We start from the raw sequence: 21,849 nt of genomic DNA, 5'->3' as shown, positions 1-21,849 counted from the left end.
TGCTATTTAGAGTCCATGTCTAGTTCCATGTCAATGATGGCTTTTCTGTTTTTCGTCATTGGTTATCCTCATGCTTTGATTGGCCATCTAAGAGTGAAGTTTGATTTAAATAACTAGCAGTTGTTGGAAATCCTTACATATGGGTCGGCCAGTGTAAGCTCGCAGAGAGTGTATTTGTAAATGTGGACGTTATTCAGGGCCCTTAGTCGATTGGTAGTAAAGTTTGCAGTGTCCTCCTAAGTTTGATGTAAAGATTTGGCAGAGAAGGTTTCTTTACTCAAATAATTCTTCTGATTAGCGAGAACTTTTTGAGAATATTATTTAGCGAGTAGTGATGAACGACATCAATCAACCTGTCAGCAGTCAGTGCTTAACCGCGAGAGCCATTATAATTTTTACCAAGATCTGGAAGTTGTGGGGCATCGTGGAGCAAAAGTATTGCATCGCAATGCAATGTATCATAGCATTCAATAATCTACACCGTCCCTGCTAAGGCTTTAAAGGTGAGACCCGCTACTTCATACTGAGGATACTGGAGTACAGATCTTGCAGTACCTAAAGAAACGTAGTGTTAGTTGGGGATCGTTAAAAGTAGTAGTCAATCATAGCAGGGACAAGAAGTTGTGTAAGTTTTCAAAATAGACGTTGTAAACACAGTCAATGAAACTTGCACGATTAAATTGTCGCTATGGGAAGGCTGTCGTCATGTAAGTCGTTAAGGTCCTCGTCGAAACTGGTGAAATCCAAGACGCGCGACAGGAATTCATTGCATGAGGATCAGTGCCCAACAGAAGCAGCTCAAGTGCCTGCAGCAGCAGATTGTGTCTCCTGTAAGTTGTAGTTGTAGACGTGAGTGAGGACCTGTAGTTTGGGAAGTTCGGATTGACAGGGGTCCTTGCACACAAACTTGCTTGGCGTCGTAAGCGAGCGCCGCTTATTCCACAGATCGCTAGACCCCTATGAAATTAGCTTCTTCTTCTTCTTATTCTTCGGTTTTCTGATCTCCAACACCCATTTCCTCCTAGGTTGCATTCGCATGCTGCATTGTTGTCGCAGCGAAGGCTGGAGTTCCCTATAAGGGCTTAATATGCATGAACATCTGCCCTTGGAAATCGTCGGAGGACGTACAACGCCTTGATTAAAAAAATCTCGTCATTAAAACTATGACTATCCATCTTCTATACTTCATGGTTATTAGCTTTCCTCGATCGAAGAGAACACTTCCAGCGGATAAAATATGATATACACTTGGAGTGACTAGCTGCGAAATTGAACCTACTGCTTCGAACAGAAGAACTGGGACTGCCTTCCAAGAAAAACTATATGTCAGAAAATTAGACCTCGAAATTGCGATGAATGCACTAGTCTATCCCCACAACAAGGAACCGAATATTCCAATACTCTGATGCGACCAAGAAAACAGTTATCGCTAATGAGAGGACTAGTCATTTGGTGTCGGCGGAATTTTTAATTACTGTCACTAATTATACATATCATATGCACATGGAGTTTTTCTGTAACTTTTAAATTTTAATGATGTTATAATTTAACTTTTGAATATTATAAAAAAAATCCAGATAAAAGAAAATTAAAATCTATAGATTTATGGTTTACTTTTCATGGATTTGAAATAAAGAGCTTAAATACATAAAATTATTAGACATACTTTTGCACTACAATGTTTGTTTTATATATTCTTGATGTACGTATTATTTTCAAGCTATTTTTTTAAAAAAAAGAAGATATATCTAATTCAAATGTAAAATTACAAAGCAATGATACAAGTATAATTATTATACTATAGCTATGGTCTTATTAATTAAGAATATGGATTGATTTCTAAAACTAAGTTAGGACAACAAAATAAATTAAAAATATAATTTTGAATAATGCAAAGATAAGAAAAATAAAAAATAAAAATATTAAAGTCTAGAATTATTTAATGTAATTTTCTTTTTATAATTGTGGTACCATAAAATATTTCAAGAACTTAGTGTTGAATGTAGAAATTTTCTTTGTTTATATATATATATAATTATATTGTAGTAATGATGGCCAAATTAGATAATAGAAAGCTATTAATTGGATTTTAAAAGCTATTAATTAGATTGGAATATATAATAGTAGCATTAACTTCTACAATATCATATACGATTTAAAAGATTGTTGATATTTTATATTTATTTAAGATAATATTTGTTGTTGTTTGATAGTTTGATTTTTATATTTTATATGTGAAATCATTACATTCTAATGTTTTTGATAAAATAGAAAAAAAATCTACATTACCAACATTATAATGAAAAAATAACTATATTAAAATAAAAAAAAGTAGAAACTTTATATTATGTTGTATACTTCAATAATTTTTAATCAAAATTTAGTTAACCTTTATAAAAAAGAAGGCAATTGGATGATTAATAAAATAAAATTAGACATTGTAGGAATAATTATGTGAATTATTAATATAGTTAAAGCAAGGTGTTATTGATACACTACTCAGGTAGGAAAAGACCTTAAGATTTCAAGAAAATGAAACAAAAGATATTTATTTTAGATCACAAATAAGGAGCTACAACAAGGCACAAGAAAAAGACCAAAAGGCTCAAGGTATACCACAAGAATTGCATTGTTTAGCCTCGTTGTTAGTAATAAAAAGTAAAACTCTTTTATTTTATTTTCTAAAACTCTTGAAATCTTATTCTACTATCACAAATATACATATTAACACTAGTATTTATCAAATTAGAAGAATATAGTATTACATTAGATAATAAAGAATTTTGTGGAGTTTAGATCAAGATGCAGAGTTTTTCTTTAAAGATTTAGATTTTTATTAAGAATGCCAACACAAATTTTTGCTCTTCATACAAAAATTTGATTTGACTTGAATTGATGATATTTCATATGTGACATTTACCATTATATATAATAAAGACTCATTTTAGAGGTGGTTTATACTACCACACTAATATGATTATTATGCTTGTTGATATATATATATATATATATATCATTTTTTTTTATTATATGTATCATATTCATTTTATGTATCATTGTTATTTGGAAATAATGTAAATTACAATGTAATCCAAATACTTATAGGTATACTCATTGAGCACTCTAAAATTAATCTAATTTATCATTTCTTATTTTTAAAATATTGTAAGAAATTGAATAAAATATTTTAAAATGCATCTTCAATATCTTAACATTTAAATTTTATATCATGTGTTTTCATATAAAACATCTAGATGCAAAATCTGCCACAATGAAAAAAGCATAAACACAAAGGGCACCTTTCAAGTTACATTGGTTAGAAATATCAACCACAAATTTGCAAAGAAACAAACTACAACTAATAAGAGAAGAGGACTATATACACATCACATCAGAACTCTGCATTGTCACAATTGTACACTCCAAACCGAGCCCAGACTTTGGATCAGCGGCTAGGATTGAATCCGAAAACCTCAGCGATCCGACGGTCCAAGATGGCGGAGCCAGTCATTTGGGTTGGCTGGCCTCTAAGCCACTGTTCTACGTGGCAGCACTCACCCTGGCTTGGCCCGCGCTGGGCCCGCCGTCCTATACCCGTGCAGAGACCCATTGCTGTTAAGGCAGGGGTAGTGGGGTTGGGCAGCCCCTTTTACCCATTATTATCGCTACCGTGGGTTCCGCACAGTGCCAACGTCGTCGCTCAGACCTCGTTGCCATCTTCAGTCCTCGTCCTAGTCGCTTTGCACAGTCTGTGTTCGTAGTTGGATACTCTCTGCCTGCATCTCCTCCTTCTTCCGATTCGCCCTTGGTGGTGAAACGTTGGTTGAATCTTCTATATTCGGCTGCCTGCGAGCGCAAGTCAATTGCGTGGCTCTCTGGCCACTGCGTGCTACCTTTCTTTTAGTACCTTTGCAGGATTTTTCGTTTCCTCTAATACAGGACTGCTTTAGGCGAGACTCGCTCTTGGGAGTGCAATCTCGTAGCTGAATTGTAACATTTTTTTGTCTATTGAAGCAGAGAGAAGCTGTTCTGCAGCAATGAATTACTTCGGATAATGGTGAGATATTTATTTTTCGCCTCTTGCTTCTTTCGAGCTGGTAGCAGGAGAGATCTTAGGGCTCTATGATATACTGGGATCGCAGAAGAACTGCGGATGAATTGGAAACCTTGGTGCTAGACCGTTTTCATTATCGGCCTCTGTTATATGCCACGCATTGGCGAGGCGCACATTTCGCTACGGTCAGCTCTTCTTCAACAATTTCAAGCTCGTCTAAAATTCATGAAATGTTTGCTTGTTAGATGATGATAAGTAGTGATATTTTCAGGCACTGTACGTAGGCAACAAGTACCGCTTTGTCAACCCCATTTACTTACTTCCGAAGTACTGATGGGTTAAACTCAATTCTTGTGATCTAAACCACTTCATCACGTACAATCAAATGATGTGTGGAAAAAAACATCAAAATTACTTTTTTGGAGTCATTTCCGTGGCCATAGATTTGTGAACTAAATTCTCTTGGCCCTAAGAATTCTTTTCTTATCCAAATTTTGAGTATGAGTTGCTGCAATTCTTACATTCAAGACCATCATTGTATACAATTCATGATGCATGATGATTCTACAAACAAACATAGATGTTTGCTCGTCTTTGATACCCAATAGATTGAGTACTGTATTCAAGTTAGAGAAGTAAGTGGGGGTCGGGAGGAAAGATACGAGTCGTGAAACTGTCCAGAACAGGCGTTCTTCCATTCCGGTATCCCACCACTCTTCCGCTGACTCGAATTGCTCCACTCTTTTCACGGGGAATTTGATCAATCTTCTTTCGACTTGCCCCGATTATTTCCTCGGTTCCTGGATGTAGAGGTCATGACTTTGTACTTGTGTGCAGTGGTAGTTTTTTTGGCACATCATGACAAACTTTTGATAATGTGAGTGGATTGAGATTTCAAGAGATGAATCCAATTAATTGCGATACTAGAGTGAGTTAGGGCTGTGTCTGAATGCGGTTGTTGCCAGCACATGATGAAATTCTGGCTTGATGGGTTTAGTTTCAGTAACTCTGATGGTGTGATCGATTACGCAGAAGTCACAGAAACCGTTGAGACACGATCCAGAAGCAATCGACCACAGTAAGATCCCCCGAACTCCTGCACTACCCAAGTTTCTGAGGACACATCCGGTTAGCATGTTTCTAACTACTTCAGTTCTAGGCTTATGAGCAAGCCGCACTAATCCCAAAGCAAACACGAATCGCCATACTTCTTTAATAATATATATCAAATTTCGTGTTTTACTGATAGAGGAATCAGGGTTCTGGATCACAGTTAATCATCAAAGAACTTGAGTATCAATCGTGACAGCCGCCATTGTCGAATTTTGGGATTTGGCAATAGGTCATTACGTCAGGCTCATGGTTGAAACTCCTTTCAGTGGCCAGGCTTATCTCTGACAAACCTTCGGAATAACCAAACCCGGAAGTATGTCTGCTTTTATCATTTCTCAGTACCTCTTGGACATAAGAGTTAAGTGTTTGTGCAAGCGTGTAAACCCTAACAAAACCCTACAGCGTTCCATGTTCCTTCAAATTTCCCACCTCACAGCCGGCTGAAACCATGTAACATTTTCTCCTCAAACTGCTATTGCGTACAGTTGTGAGGGAAATACAGCTAAGTTGAATATCACCATAGTAGTTTCTCATCGATCTCAGTTCAAATTACAAATCATCTTGTATATATTTTCTTGTTGGAACTTCATGACCATTCACTTAAAGTTTGGATCCACCAAAGTCAATTAGCTTTACATGTACAGAACCACATGACTCAAGTTTTTCTCCTTTGAAATCTGTGTTTACAATATTATCAAGTTTTATGTCACAATGAACCACCTTCATGTCATGGAGATAGCACATTCTAATGGCAATTTGCATCATGTCAATTTTGTTCAAAAGTATCATCTTTGAGGTTTGAGGATTTTTCATCAAATAACAACTGTATAGGGCTTCTATTACTCTTTTATATGTCTATTAAAATCTAACCACATTGTCTTAAATACACCCATCATTCCACCCCCTTAAAAGTAGTGGATTCTATTCCATATATTAGATAAACATAATCTAAATAAATTTTCACTATATTCAATGCAACACTTTCAAATTGTTAGATGCAAACATGCAAACTCCACATCTGAATGTGACTTTCTCTTAATTGTAATACTATGCACAGCATTACAATAACCAAATCAATTCGAAGTGTAATTTTCTTTACATTTTTTTTTTATGTCATTCGCAGTGTAAAAGTCTCCCACCAATCTCTCAAACAACTTGACAAATTTTATATAAACTTTCTAATGTTGGTTGCAATTTATGGAACAAATAAATAAACGTTCAAGTGCAGAGCTGCATTCGTAACATTGCACGATATCGACATGAGATCATATGACGAACTCATGAAGAAGTGCATTCGCTCAAAGAACAATGAACCCCAAGGTGTTGCCAAAAGTCAAAGATCATGACTAAATCACATGAATAATTACCTCCCGGAAACTAAAGGATTAAGGATGCACGGCTGAGTACTTTTCGTAAGATAGGGCAAGTTCATTAAGATCTAAATTCTGTATTGTGAATAAAAATAGGACCTTCCTACTCAATCCTACCCAGCATTAATTACAAAAGACTCCGCCCAAAGTTCAAGACCAGAATCTAACACAATGTCTACCCCGTCACATTAACAGGCAGTCACCATTCACGGTAGTGATATGGCTTTTACATCTACATCCCCGGAGATTTGTTTTTACACTTAAATCTGTGTCAAAGCGAGCGACAGACTGAATACAGCATAAACAGTCACAGACGGGATACCTAAGCTACCAATTAAGTGACTAAGCAAGTAAAATTACTCGTGTTGACAGCCAGCGAAATAAAAAGAGATCGAAGTGTTAAGAAAAAGCAATTCACCTGACACCAAGCATTTTAAAAGAGCCGTAGGGGTATTAGAAACTAGACTGAGATTTAGATGCTCCAAAAAATCAGCAAAACACTCGTTCGAAAAGGTGCCGAAGGTCTACTGCCTACCACGTGACACACCAGAACCCTAAGTGCAGTAAAGAAAATTTCTGTCTGGAGCCACTTAACAATTCCCCATAATTTTTTTGAAACGAAGACCAAGTATCCATTCTGCAAACAATTTCCTGACTCCACACAAATGCGCATTTAGGGTTGCAGAAAGTACCATCACGAAAACTACGACCACAAAAATTACTCAAAGACAACATATGCATAAGCTCCAAATACCACAATCAAAATACACAGCATAACATCACTTGATACGCTAAAATCCACGAAAAGTGAACTGAAGTATTATTGCCAAATTACTCATCGTTCGCCACAATCGTAACAAATGTTAACGGACTCTGTTGGACTCCTCGCGGATCAGACAAATTAGTTCAGCTAACCTCCATGTTGATACCCCAGCATAGAAGGTTAATACCCATCTAGATATCAGACGCATTCAATCCCCAACCTAAACTAAAAACTCGTCCAAGAAGAAGCCTTATGTCCCAACATCACAAACAGCGGTGCTTGGTCAGAAATCTCGAGAGAAAGAATTTCGTCCGCACCCATATTCTAGTTCACCACGTCGAACACAAGCTTTCTCGACTTGATAGGAGCCCACCTAAACCTCTTATAGTACGCGGCCTGAAGCAATGCCAACGAAAGCACAAAGATCCACTTAGCTCCAGCCAGCTTCCGCTCGTCCATCTCCGGCTCAGCAGCCCACGACAAAAATGTTACCACATCCTTCGCCATCTGAGATTCCGTCGCCGGGGTCCCATCCTCATATTCCACACCCCCGTCCGTCAACATCTTAGGCATCGCAATGGCACCCCCAGGGAAGTAAGGATTGTAATGCAACCCCTCCCTCACTGAAACTCCAGCGGGAGGTTCACGATAACCCAGCAGCAACGCATACACATAGTTCTGCCCGTCGTGACGAGCCTTGGTGATCAAACTCAAATCGGGAGGGTACGCCCCACCGTTAGCGAATCTCGCAGCTGATTCATTAGGGTAAGGGTTCTGAAAATGGTCGCTGGGTTTCCCAGGCCTCATGTACATCTCTCCTTCATCGTTGGGCCCATCCTCGACCTCCACTTCTGCGGCCAAGCACTTCACCTCGTCCTCGGTATAAGCCACCCCGATTAAATCCCGATACGCCACCAGCGACGCACTATGGCACGCCGCGCACACCTGCTGGAAAACCTGGTGTCCGCGCCGAATCGAAGCATGGTCATACCCGCTGAGAACACCATTGTGCGACCAAGGGTACTGCGGAGCCGCAAGCCCATGTTCCGCCTCATCGGCATAGGCCACACTCGCGAGCCCTAAAAGCCCCGTCGCCCCAGCGCCCACAAGTGCGAGCCCCCGCAATCCCTTCGCCCAAAAACCAGCATCACTAGTGTCCTGCTGTTGTGCGTTCACCCCCAGGGCGCGCACAACTCCAGCCTCCACCTGCACCTGATTTCTCTGCTGCAAGACGCTGCGTACAGCTCGAGACAAGACCCGCGCCATTGGCTCCGAAACCCCTCGTCCTGCCATCCCCGAACTCCTCTAATCTCACCTCTGCAAGCAGCAAGAGTTCGCCTTCTTAAATTCCTTCGCAGAAGAATTCTTCCGCGTAGGCTCATTCGTGAACTTGTGGGCAACAATCCCACCTCCTCGATGAAGAAGATGACGACGCCAGAGCAGCTTCGGTGATGGTTTGCATCCGTTTGATAGATGAGAAATGGAGCTTTACAACTTCGCCGTCGTTGTTGTGCCCCTAGCCACACAAAAGTTGTTGCCCAGTTTTGGTTACATTGGTATGGATCTGCTCTTTCCAACACTGTTGTCCCTCTACCCCACGCCGTGCCAAGCTGCTAATGATCTGGGGACAGAAAGTAATTGGTTTCAATTTGCAATCCCTTTTGGGGTTTCATGAAAAATTGTTATTTGATCATGAAAACCCTCTGCGGATTGTATAAGTTGAAGGGATATATATATATATATATATACAAGCTTTCAAGTATCATTGAAATATCACCTCGTAAAACTTTGATTGAATTTAAGTGCATAACGAAGAATACTTATCTTTAAATTTTCTTTACAGCACTTATTAAAAAAGATACTTAAAGAATTTTAAATTTAAAATACATATCTATAAATGGCTGTATTTGAATATTTTAAATTATATATATAGTTTATAATATTGTTTGAGAAGTCTACAGCATATTACTCGTATTTGTTATAATGTCAATTTACATATTTATATAAAATATTATAAAAAATATATACTACAACTTATTGGAGAAGTCTAGAGTATATTTTATAGAAGCTTCTAAAAGCCTATGAAATATACTAGAAGATTCTATAAAGTTTTAAAAACTCTTCAAAGATATTTGAGACAATAGTTAGTTAGACTTTTAGCATGTGTTATAAAAATATTCTTATAAATGAATACATGTATATATATATATATATATATATAGATAATTTGATTACAGTATTAATTAGAAGCCTTTAATAATAAATTTTAATATTCTGAACTTTATTTAATAGATAAAATTTTCTGTTCAACCAAAAACTATAGTAGCTATTTTTGAGGTGGACTTATTTTAATAAATATTTTTAAGGTGTAAAAATTTAAAATAATACTAAAAATGTGAATTTTAATTTAAAAAATAAATTTTGTTAGCTTGTAGTTGCATAATAAAAACCTAAGCATTTCCTTAAAATCTTTCATATCAAAATATATATTCCAAGGTTATACTTGAAATTCATAAATTATTACTTCATTCTATAGCATTAATACTAAGATGAAGGTTTTGATAATTATTATAGTTGGTTTGTAATTTTTTCTTTAAAAAAATATGTAAACGTATGTATATATATATATATATATATATATATATATATATATGAAAATTGCATGCTTATTTCATATAGATTTTCTAATTTCACATGGTAATATTATAAAGAAATAAAACTAAAAGTCTTATATTTGTAGAAAAAAAAAATAATAGAATTTTTTTTTTTGACTTACTTAGTTCTATCTTCTCTTGTAAATTATAATGGATCCTCAAGCTATATTTAGGATGTTGCCTTAGTAATTCATTACATCTAGTAAAAGTATTGGATTAAGTTATTATTGATAAATTTAAATGGATAATATATTTTTAGATATTTCTAAACCAAGATATAAATCTAGATGCTTAAGATATAAAATAAAAAAATAAAAAAATATAATTTGATACAAATTACAAATTATAAATTTATACAATATTATTTGGAAGTTCAAATATATCATAGATATTGTTAAAAAGAATTTGTTCTAACCACAAAAATAGAAATTTTGGTAAGACCATCAAAATTATCTATAAAAAAAAAAAAAAAAAAATCTATTAGAAATTTAAAATAAACAATATAATTTCTTATATATATATATATATATATATATATATATATACATAAAATCTTTCAAATTTGTAGGGACTAGAAAAAATTGCAAAACTGATGCTTTAAAACCTTAGACATGTGCTAAGTTGGACTAAATGCATTATTTCAAAAAACTTACTTCTAAATAAAAATAAATTCTGATTAATAATTATGCTTTTTTTTTTTTATTGAAACTAAGATTTCTTACAACACATTTACTACAATGTTTTTGTGCAACATAATTAAGTGTGGATTAAATAAATAAAACTGAGTATAATCATAAATCTTAAAAATAAATATAATCATGTGCGTGACTATCTAATTTATACTATTCATGTTGAAATGAATAAATAATCTTACTAGATTAACCACAAATAAGCAAACAATCAATACGTCCCATTTGTTAAAAAACTTTGTTACACTTTACTTGCATGATTGGTCTTTCAAGTAATATAAATTGACTTAAAGTTCATGTTGATGTTTATTGTATAATATAAATATTCTTCCAATTGTATACATTCTTTACACCTAAAACCAGTTTTAAGGATTGGAGAGCCACAACTAACAGAGGGGCTAATGTCATCTTTAAAGAGTGTATACAATTGGAAGAACGTTTATATTGCACACTGTACATCAACATGAAAATTGAGTCAGTTCACAATATATGAAAGACCAATCATGCTAGTAGATTGTATCAAAGCTTTTTAGGAATTGGAATGTGTTGATTTTTTGCTTGTTTGTGGTAAATCTAGTAATATTGTTAATTCCAGTCAAATATGAATAATGTCAATCAATCTATTATTTCCTTTCTACATGAGAAATATTGATATCTTGAAACTGTTGCAAAAGTTTAAGTGATTTCTGTTTTCAAAAGTTAAAATGTAAAATATATTAAACATGCTTAATTACTTAGTTCTCTTTAAAAAAACAAGAATAGACTTAGGTGTTCAAACTTGCAATGAATGTAGACAAGTTGCCGGATTAAGAACAAGTTGTAAGGATTTCATATTGATAACATTTCTCCATGAACAAGTGAGTTCATTCGGAATATAGATTTTTTTCTCCATAAGTACTGATATTCTAGAATACATAAACTTCTTGGAGTCCACTAATTCTTTAAATGGTGCTTATGTTGAAAAAGGATTGGAGGACAAATTGAGTGTAATGAGTGTGAAAATTGCTTTTGGTTATCCAAACCTCGGTAACAATCATTTTGTCACATCACCAGTGAGTTTCCCAGGAGAAGTTCCGTTTTAATAAAATAGACTAGGTAGGGAAATATTACATGAACTTGGATGATTGTCTTTCAGGAGTTAAGGCATTTACAACTTAACAAATTGAATATCACCACAGCAACTTATATTTGTATATGTATAAATATAAATATATAATTATAGATCAATCAATCTGCATTCGCAAGCCAACGCAATGCCGGTGCAAATGTCATCGTCGTAGACTCCTGTGCACATTCCAGCCTTGCTTATCATCTGAATCGGCCCTAATTCTTAACTGCTTGACTAAGCAACAAATCTGCTGTTTATAATGTTGAATAATCGGAAGCAATTCAGCACTGGTGCTTTGCCTGCTCGATCACCATTTCAAGAACAGAGCAAGTCGCAGTGGTGAACTGTGCACTGTACGATCTTCCTGCTTTAGTCAGCAGTACAACGACTGGAAGGCCTCTACATATCCTTAACTAGTACCGCGTTGCTAGGTTTCCATGCTAGACATGAGCCTAGATTGATTTGTTCAACGCTGTTCAAGTGGGGTTGTGAAAGGTTTGAGCGTCAAATTGTTTTCGTTATAGTAAATAATTCATCGCACCGCTCTATGACTCCGCAGTGAAAGTTGTGTCCAAGCTTCCTTTTCGAGATCATTATGTCTCGAAAATTATTGGATCCAAGCTCCGTGGAATACAGTGCAGTTGAGCAGACGCGATGCAATTCCTCAACCTTCGCGTTTCATCGACTCGGTGGATGATCTCTTCGACAATGCGGACATCTTCGTATATAAACTGCGGTTGGAGGGGCAGACGGGCTACCCCGCTGATTGCAGCTAGTCTTTTCCCCTAGTGTTAAACGTTTCGATCACTGGTGCTGCATCAATGGCGAGTTCTTCATGCAGGTATTTCTTGCCTCAGAGATGCACAGCAGCCAGCTCTTCTTGCGGTTCCCATAAGTTCAGAAGTTGTGGCAAGGATGATTTTGGTTGCAATGCAGAGACCTTGTCGAACGGAATCCTTGGTTGTGTTGAACAATGATGAAAATTTATTCACAGTCCTCCTCCTGGATGCAGATTCAGATTCGTGAAAGCTCGCCATCTTCTCTGTCACGTGGTTTTTCTGGTCTATGCGCTACAGGGGTCACACGTACACTGTGAACGTGTGACTGCTCTGACTGGCAGCACGGCTTCTCACTCACCAAGGGCATTTGCAGGAGATGTGTCTCGTAATTATTCCTTGTCTGAGGACTTCCGAAGGATATCCATTTTACGGACCATCTTTCGATCCATTGCCGACTTCTTGGAATTCCCAGGTATAAATGTAGGTGACAAGAATATTGAGCAGGATCGGTCGAGAAATCTCGACAACCCTTCTGAAGACGATATCGAAGTACCAGAGAAGTTTATCGATACATCAGTCGCCGAATACATCTCCAGCGCCGACAATGAAGAGTATGTCCTCTGTTTTGGACCAAACCAACCACTGCTTTCACGTTGTTTAACTTTTTTGAACTTCAATGTTTCGGTTAGTCATAAATTTCCAGGCATTCATTTTCGCAGAGATCAGGCTGAGGGTTCGGGTGACGACGCAGTTGGCACGCCACATTTGCTCATGCCAGGGGACACGCCATACACATGTAAGTCCGGGAACTACATTGACGACTGCTGGTGGTGTGATCCAAATTGGCAAGTCCGTCGCCAGGCGCTGGCAAACTGCGTAATTGGCTTTGGACAGAATGCGACAGGAGGAAAGAACGGCAAACTATATGTCGTCACCTCCAATAAAGACGACATCAAGAAACCGGAAGCGGGAACTTTGCGTTTTGGCGTGACGAGATCCGAGCCTCTATGGATAATCTTCAATGGGAGCATGACCATCAGGCTGGCAGGGGAGCTCGTCATGACCAGCGACAAGACCATCGACGGGCGCGGTGCAGAGATCCACCTTGTGGGATCGTCTCAAATCACCATCGAGGAAATCTCAAACGTGATCATCCATGGGATTCACATACATGACATCATCTCCTCTGGCCCCCATCACATTCTCACAGCGCCCTCGCAGCACTCTCTCCGAGCTAAGACCACAGGTGATGCTATCCAAATCAAGCAATCGCGTCACGTCTGGGTTGACCACTGCTTCCTATCGAAGGCCGCCGATGGCCTTGTCGACGGAACCAAGAACTCGACGTTCATTACAGTCTCGAATTGTTACTTTGAGAAACACAATAAGGTACTAGGAAATGAACAACACGTGGCTTTTTCGAGACTTTCTAGTCATTGTCTTCTCGAGTTGTCTATTGTGCGGACGAAAAGTGACAAACACGGATTTTCTGGGCTAATTATAGTAGAATGTGTGATACAGGTGATGTTGTTTGGAGCCGCTCCTGAGGATGACTTCGACAGGAACATGCAGGTTATCGTCGCTTTCAACAGATTCGGACCTGGCCTTACTCAGAGAATGCCCAGGTTTGGGTCAAAGTTCTCTGCTATTTGAACAGCCGCAGTGAACATTCTGGCTAAATGTCCGTGTCCATGGCTTATTAGATCGATTTGCGAAGTGGAGACCTGCTGTGATCGTCGGCCTCTGGTTGCGAGAGTAGTTCAGTTGGGGTTGTATATAGCAAACTTCGGGCAGCAATCAAACCTTGCGTCAGTGATCCCTATGCCTGTACCCTTGCAGATGCCGCTACGGGAACTGCCATGTTGCAAACAACTTCTACACCGACGGGTGGGGTTTGTATGCCATCGGTGGTAGCGAGGACCCAACCATTCTGAGCCAAGCAAATAGGTTCATTGCCCCCGATGCTACAGACAGAAAAGAGGTTACAAGCGTTACACCCTCTCAACTCTTCCCTCGTTCTCGCTCTGCACTGTAATGGTATCGTATGTTACTCTCGTTAGACCCATCACTTGTGAACTAGAGTTGGCCTCACCAGGTGTGTGCATCGCCATTTAACTCACCTATGAATTATAAGTTACTTTTTCAGGTGACGAAACGTCTTGATGACGATGGATCCACTTTCGGAGGATGGCAAAAATGGGACTGGATGTCGATTGGCGACAGTTTCGCGAGTGGAGCTTTTTTTGTTGGATCTGGAGTGCAGAATGCATCATCAGCTGTCGACGACAGAGCTCGCAGCTTCGTGCCTCGCCATGCCTCGTGGGCGCCAAGCATGACCGAGGATGCCGGTCCTCTCAGTTGAGTACCTGGAAGAGCTTGCTAGAAAATGAAATACAGACTCTTGGCACAAACCTTGGTCAGGAGATTTGATACGCATGATGCCAAGGCATATCATGAATTGTTGTCGGGATTAATCATCGCCGAACTTCTCTTCAGAACTTCGATAACGGTAGTTGTCGTCGAGGTTGTGTTTGCTAGAGAAACGGAATGAATTCAAACAATGCACACACCGTGCGCTAGAGAAGGTTTGTTGCATTCAAACTGGCAATAAGCAGGCTTCCTTATTGTGTGATCAGGAACTTATACTTAATTCAAACTGCATGTGAAATACCGATGCACAATATGTCTTTATTTATTTTGAAATAATCAAACCATGTGTCTCATCTCTAATCACATCTTGAACATCCATTGCAGTGTAAATAGTTGATTTTTTAAGTAATTTAGTTGAGTTGGTTGTTAATCATTTAATTTAATACATGTAGTTTTTTTTGTTCATTTAAGAGAAATCACTTACAATATATATTGGATTTCATTATTTAATAGTATTGAGGTTTCAAATCATCTAAATCATAGAATGTAGAACCTTTACTAAATAAGGTTTTGATAATCTTATTATCACCAATATAAGTATTAGTAATAAAAAGGTGGAAATTCAGAGTATTTTACATTATGAAATTCAACTTGAAAATGCACTAGATATTTGACTATAAAAGGTATTTAACTTACCTTGAATTTCTTCTCGTAATCAAATATATATATATATATATATATATATGGTATTTAAAAACACTTGACTTAGCATTTGTAATCCTTTTAAAATCCTCAAATCAAACAATGGATATTAATCAATCAATCAATTTATATTTCTACATTGCCTTAGATAATTTTTAAGATTTTTTAGATACCTTTTATTTATTTCTAAGATAGTTGAATATGCTTTTCAATTCATGAATAAAGGCTTTATTAACATTCTTTAAGCTACTAACCATCTTAATTAATCATGAAACAACTTCTCAACAAAGCTTAAATAATCTTAAATAATCTTTATAAATTTCTAAAACAAACTTATCAACTCTTTATAAAATATTAATCCAACCCTATACAAATCCTCTATAAATCCTTAACTAATCCACCTCAACCCACTCCTAGACATATACCAATTAGACATACATCAAATGGTAATAATAAGACATTTTAAACAAGTGAATTTATCCCAAAATCAAAAGAGATAAAAAAATAAAAATAAAAAAAATAAAAACAAGTTATGGTACAAGTTTATTATATGCACTAAGCGGCCACACTAAAAAAGCAACCATAATGTAAAATAATGTGGTGTTAATATTGTCTTTTTATAAAAAAATAAAAACTTCTACTTACTTTGTAAGCTTGTAAATAAGGCAAAATAAAGTAGAGTAAGAAAATAATTAATATATACAACTTTAGGAAGAAATAAATAATAGTTTGTAGTAAAATTCACCTTAAGGTACCAATAATTGATACTTGGAGAAGATTGGTTGTGAACTAGGGTCAAAATTCGATCCCAAGGCACAAAATTGTGCATGTATGGCAATTAGGAGTTCTTTTGCTGATTGAAGAGAAAAATGTAAGAGCAAACTTTAGAAAGGTTGTTCTAAAATTAGTTTCAAGTGATTTGGATGTATGTTGTATTTTTTTAGAGCTTTTTAAAATGAGAGATATATTCAAAGGTTTCAGATTTTTAGAAATAAAACAAGATTCACATATTTGAGGTATTTGTGGATATGGTAGCAAATATTTAAGAGAAATTTTGTGAAATCTTTCTTGTGCTTGTCTTAATTTTATTTTACAAATTTGAAGTCAATTAAATGGTTAGATTGAAGGATATGGAAGTTTTATTGGATTTGGATCTTAGATATTTGAATTTTAGGATAAGTGAGGTTTTTTATGATCTTCAAAAATCCGCCAATTCAATTGAAGCAAAAATTTGTAAGAAAATTTTGGACTTGGATATCTACACTTTTTTATATTTAGAGAGAAATTGAATAGTTGGACGAGGAGCAATGAATGCTGATAGATCAACGTCCAAATTGAAAAAAGATGAAAACTGACACCCATGAGTTTTAGGATCTTTTTCTCTCAATTCATAACTTTAACTTTCTTCAAAATTTATATGGTTGTTATTTTCTTTAAGAATTTTTATGTTGATAAAATCATAGTTGAAATCAACGATTCAATTGATAGCTATTGGAATTTTAAAACAATTATAACAACTAGTTAGGATTAACTTAGAATTTACTTGAATTTGTTTAAGCTTTTGCTAAGATTGATTAGGACTTTATAAGTATTTTTTAAAGAATTTGGTTAATATTTTATTAGGATTTTATAATAATTTTTTAAGGATTTTTTCAGAATTTAGTTAGTGTTTTATTAGGATTTAATTATTTTTTATTAGGAATTTTATTCGATTTTTATTAGAATTTTTTTAGGAATTTTTTAAGACTACATTATAGTTTGATTAGAATTACTTAGGATTTTTATTTTTAATAAATTTATTTTAGTATTTCCTTATATTTTTTATTAAATTATTATATTTTTTATTTTTAGTATTTTTTTAGAATTTTTTATTTTTATTTTTATTTTAAAATTTAATTTATAATTATTTATATTTTTTATTGTATTCTTTTAAATTTCTTTTGGTTTTGGTAAAATTTTGATTAGAATTGTTAAGATTTAATTAGAGTTTATTTAAGATTATATTAGACTTGTTTGGACCTTGTTGTTGTAATTTCCCATTTAGCATCCATGCTAGGTTTCTAGTGCATTCTCAAATAAGAATTCATGTAAAACAACACCACATTCTTCCATTATTGATTTCTATTGTTAAAATTCAAGAAACAAAGACTTTGCATATCAATTAAAAATTGTGTTGTCAATTTGGAATTTAGAATCTAAATGTCTTAGATATACTTATTTTAAAAAATAATAGTTTTTCTAAAATTTAAAACTATAAATTATATTTGGCTTCAAAAGCTCATCATCATATATATTTATTGAGTGACTTTTACATCATCATTGCTTATTTATAAAGGAGTCTAATCATAACTTGTGGTGGCTTGTTTTTGAAAGAAATGCACTAAACCATAAATTACTACTCTTAGAATTTTTTCATCTTTAGTTTCTTTAATTTGTATTTTATTTTTATTTATTTATTCTTTTATTATGATTTTTTTACTATAATATATATATATATATATATATATATATATAGTATTTTTTTCATTATAAAAAATCACCTTCATCTAAAAAAATGTATGCTTTTGTACTTCAATCAAGGACATATTATTTTTATTTTTTAATATTAATCAATATATTTGCCATAAAATGTCTACTATTAGACTTCTATTATAAGTTCTATCTTGTGTTTTGCTTTCTTATTTTCTTGTTTTTTCTTAAAGATAAAAATAATATTAATCATGGTTTTAATTACAATTTCAAGTCTTCATTCAACAATGAAATCTATATCTTAGTATTTATACTTTATTTTATATTTTAGGGCACTTTAATAGAATTTCAATTTGAATTCTATAAAATTAACCTTTAAACTCATCTATATGTCATCTACTATGGACTTTCACTAAATCAATAATTATAAGAATTAATATTCAAATTTAAAATTTTCACTATCTAAAACTTTTATCATAATTCATCCAATAATAGTGATGAAATATAATTCACAATAACCATTGATATGCTTCTACATCTCTTAAAATCAATTAAGACTATACACATAAGATTCAATAAAGTTTTTTCCAAGTAGACCTTGGTTAAGTCTCTTTTAAATCAGTATACAAATAATATAAAAGAACTCTATCAACAATGAATAGGAAATACTAATTTTATATGTCTTTTAGGATGATCTTACTAGTGACTAATTTAGATTCATCTATGTTAGCCACCTTTTTTAAAACCAATACAAATACATATTGCAAGTTAAGAAAAAATTGGATTATTACAATGCAAATCCTACAAAAAAATCACAACTAGTGAATAATAATTAAGAATCAAAATTATAGAATACATTGCTTTAGTTTAAGATTCTTTAGATAGTCCTTAAAATAGCCAATTTATTTTTAAAAATTTAAAGATTAGGATGAAAAAAAATACATTTAAAGTTATCTATCCTTAATTAAAACACAACCAAAAAAATAGTTAGATTATTTTAAAGATTATATCGAAATTTATTCTTCATATTTTATTGTAGCAACCATTCAATAGACATAGCATATTACAAATTTGCATATAAGAAATCTTTTTATCATTATTTATTTTTAAGAATATCTAAAAATATAAATATATTTTAACTTTTTTATAAACATAAGAAATCTAAAAATTAATATATATATATATATATATATATATATATATATATATATCAGAAAATATTAAAATAAAATAATTTAACATGGCTCTTATTATAAGATATAAAATTTTAAAAAATAATCATAGAGTAGTTTAATTCAAAAAGAACTATATATATATATATATATATATATATATATATATATATATTAAAAATATTAACAAATAATTTTATTAGAATAAATATAACTAAAAATAATATGTTGAGTAGGTGGTGGATTGTGGTGGCAATAGCAAAAATTGTAGTGGTAATAGCATATCCTATAATAATATGAACTTATAAAATATTTGAATTAATGCAAGTTAGTATATTGAATCCATAAATACATGTCCTAAAATAATATTGTACTTTAAATTAAGTTTGCAATTACATTACTTCTAAAGAATTGAAACTTTAAAATATCAAGTTCACAATCTTGGATTACAACCAAAGCAACTTAATAGAATATTAGGTCTAATATAAATGCCAAGTAGAAGCTAGGCTATTAAAGACTAGCTTGGGATGGAACCAATTATTATTTTTATTTATATAAAATAGAAAATTATATATGTATATATATATATATATATATATATAAACTTATAACAACTTAAATGCACATATTTGACAATCTTTGGTTTTATTTTTATAAAATACTACATTTAACATAGTCAAGTAATACATGATATGAATACTATCTTAAAAATATATTTTTGTTATGATGCCAGTCACTCTTGCAATATACAAACTACAAAATATATATATATATATATATATATATACATAATTGATGTTTTGCATTTCTTCAAAATTAGACATGTACGTGTGGAAATCAAGGTTTGATGTGGAAAATTATATTGTAATGTTTAAAAGAAAAAGAAGAAGAAAAACAAATCTGGGAAAAAATAAATAAATAAGAAATAGACATTGCAAAGTTTGTGCATGTTAGACTGTATATTAGATGATTTTACTTAAAGATTGTCCAAGATGTGGTAGTTTGTTGACATAAGTAGCCAATTGTGTCCAAAAATGGAGATGATCAAAACCCATGTGAAATCACCACTAGAGGATGATGAGAAAACTAGAATAAATTGAGGGCAAATTTAGTGATTGACGGCATAAATGGTCACAAGAGCAATGGATGTGCAGCAAATTGAACATGGCAAACCTAGCAAACTCAACAGGGTGAGGTACCACAATGTGAGCATGCACTTTCCATCTATTGTGAAAAGAGGAAACAAGAAATTGAGATCCAGCAGAGAAGGAGAGAATTGGAAGAAATGTGAATGATAACATTGAGTGTGCTTGTTGTCGGTAGACAGTGCTGTAGCTACAGCTGTGGTGCTGTTGTGAGACAGAACGTTACACATTCAGCACTTCCACAAGGCATTGAAAATGGGGATGAAGAAGTTTCAGCAAATAAGATAAGAGAAGGGCGAAAAAATGAGGGAAGAGATTGACGAAATCAAAAGCTGCTTCCACTGAGAGTTGAACTCAGGACCTCCCGCTTACTAAACGGGTGCTCTAGCCAACTGAGCTATAGAAGCACTACTCTTGTGGAGATGCGGGGTATCGATCCCCGTACCTCTCGCATGCTAAGCGAGCGCTCTACCATCTGAGCTACATCCCCTGGCCTAGGTGCTCCGGGCCCTTTTCCGATTCGATGTCCATATTGCCACTGCTTCTGAATATATGCTGTTATTGCTCCCGCTCCTTTCCCAACACTTCCAAGCTCCCGCATCTGAAGCACGTGTCACATCGACGTTTTTACTTGTTGCTTACTGATCCGACAAATATTTTACACAACGACATTGAACATTCCATGGAGATGAACCAATACTGAATAAAACATAGCAACAACAACAAACTTATTCCATCCAAAACTGTACTGTTAGTCCATGCGTCCTTCAACTCGCTGCTATGTCTTTTTACTTTAACATATTTTCCACGTGGATAATATTTTAACATTTAACTAGAAATACTGCACATTACGTTTTTGGTTGTATTGCTGACAGTTCAATGGTTTGCTTAAAACAAAACCATATGAATAAATAAATAGATTGCATGCAACACACACATCAAATAAATATATGCCTCATGTTTTAGAGAAGTCATCGTCTACACTAACTTATGTCTTTTCAATTGCAAATCCAATCAATAGATTATTTTTCTTTTTCTTTTTTATCATATGTGCCTAATCTCAGCCTCTATTATAGTATTTAGCCTACGCAACATAAAACTTTTGTCAGCTTCAATTTATATCTTTAAATAAATAAATCCTTGAAAAAAATAATTTCACCAAAAATAATATTTCAACTAGCTATATATATATATATATACATATTTTTTCTATCATATAATAGAAAATCATTTTCTCTTTATATTTTACTATAGCCAATAATAAATACTTTTATTATTTTTCATATCAAGCTTTTATTAGTACTTATTTTAAAAATATGTACATATGTTATACATCCAAATATCTTTAACTAACTTAAATGAGATATTTTACCACACTATAATGCGAAAAGAGTATTTGAAGCTTCTAATGTCTTTGAAAAGATTCTATTTTATATATAACAAGTAGTGGCTATAACATTT

At 34.0% G+C, this 21,849-nt stretch overlaps 3 protein-coding genes and 2 non-coding genes across 5 annotated transcripts; 2 read left to right on the top strand and 3 right to left on the bottom strand.

The window, feature by feature from the left end:
- Nucleotides 1-7,324: 7,324 nt before the first annotated feature.
- On the bottom strand, nt 7,325-8,787 carry LOC112285102 (cytochrome c1-2, heme protein, mitochondrial). The gene has a single exon (XM_024525635.1). The coding sequence runs from the start codon at nt 8,591-8,593 to the stop codon at nt 7,625-7,627; it is 969 nt and encodes a 322-aa protein (XP_024381403.1). The 5' UTR covers nt 8,594-8,787; the 3' UTR covers nt 7,325-7,624.
- Nucleotides 8,781-15,278, top strand: LOC112284983 (uncharacterized). The gene is made up of 4 exons (XM_090252249.1): nt 8,781-8,934; nt 11,610-11,695; nt 12,524-12,592; nt 12,828-15,278. The coding sequence occupies exons 1-4, from the start codon at nt 8,781-8,783 to the stop codon at nt 14,181-14,183; spliced, it is 1,665 nt and encodes a 554-aa protein (XP_090108375.1). The 3' UTR covers nt 14,184-15,278.
- Nucleotides 14,210-14,892, top strand: LOC149988562 (putative pectate lyase 18). The gene is made up of 3 exons (XM_090252248.1): nt 14,210-14,217; nt 14,370-14,511; nt 14,677-14,892. The coding sequence occupies exons 1-3, from the start codon at nt 14,210-14,212 to the stop codon at nt 14,890-14,892; spliced, it is 366 nt and encodes a 121-aa protein (XP_090108374.1).
- Nucleotides 15,279-20,721: 5,443 nt separating the features above from the next.
- Nucleotides 20,722-20,795, bottom strand: TRNAT-AGU (transfer RNA threonine (anticodon AGU)). Its single transcript has one exon. It is a non-coding gene; the product is annotated as a tRNA-Thr (tRNA).
- A 10-nt stretch (nt 20,796-20,805) lies between these two features.
- Nucleotides 20,806-20,878, bottom strand: TRNAA-AGC (transfer RNA alanine (anticodon AGC)). Its single transcript has one exon. It is a non-coding gene; the product is annotated as a tRNA-Ala (tRNA).
- Nucleotides 20,879-21,849: the final 971 nt, after the last annotated feature.

Source organism: Physcomitrium patens, chromosome 7 (assembly GCF_059467195.1).
Source record: "Physcomitrium patens ecotype Gransden chromosome 7, ASM5946719v1, whole genome shotgun sequence".
NCBI lineage: Eukaryota > Viridiplantae > Streptophyta > Bryopsida > Funariales > Funariaceae > Physcomitrium > Physcomitrium patens.
Note: the sequence above shows the minus strand (reverse complement) of the source record. Positions and strands in the feature narration are given on the sequence as shown.

What these genes read in the sequence shown, in the direction of transcription:
- LOC112285102 (XM_024525635.1), bottom strand. Translation starts at nt 8,593, where the DNA reads ATGGCAGGACGAGGGGTTTCGGAGCCAATGGCGCGGGTCTTGTCTCGA.
- LOC112284983 (XM_090252249.1), top strand. Translation starts at nt 8,781, where the DNA reads ATGGAGCTTTACAACTTCGCCGTCGTTGTTGTGCCCCTAGCCACACAA. An exon ending in TAATGATCTGGGGACAGAAA is followed by an intron (nt 8,935 to 11,609) that starts GTAATTGGTTTC and finishes ATGTTGAAAAAG; the next exon opens with GATTGGAGGACAAATTGAGT. An exon ending in ATCATTTTGTCACATCACCA is followed by an intron (nt 11,696 to 12,523) that starts GTGAGTTTCCCA and finishes CGCTGATTGCAG; the next exon opens with CTAGTCTTTTCCCCTAGTGT.
- LOC149988562 (XM_090252248.1), top strand. An exon ending in ATGCTACAGACAGAAAAGAG is followed by an intron (nt 14,512 to 14,676) that starts GTTACAAGCGTT and finishes TTACTTTTTCAG; the next exon opens with GTGACGAAACGTCTTGATGA.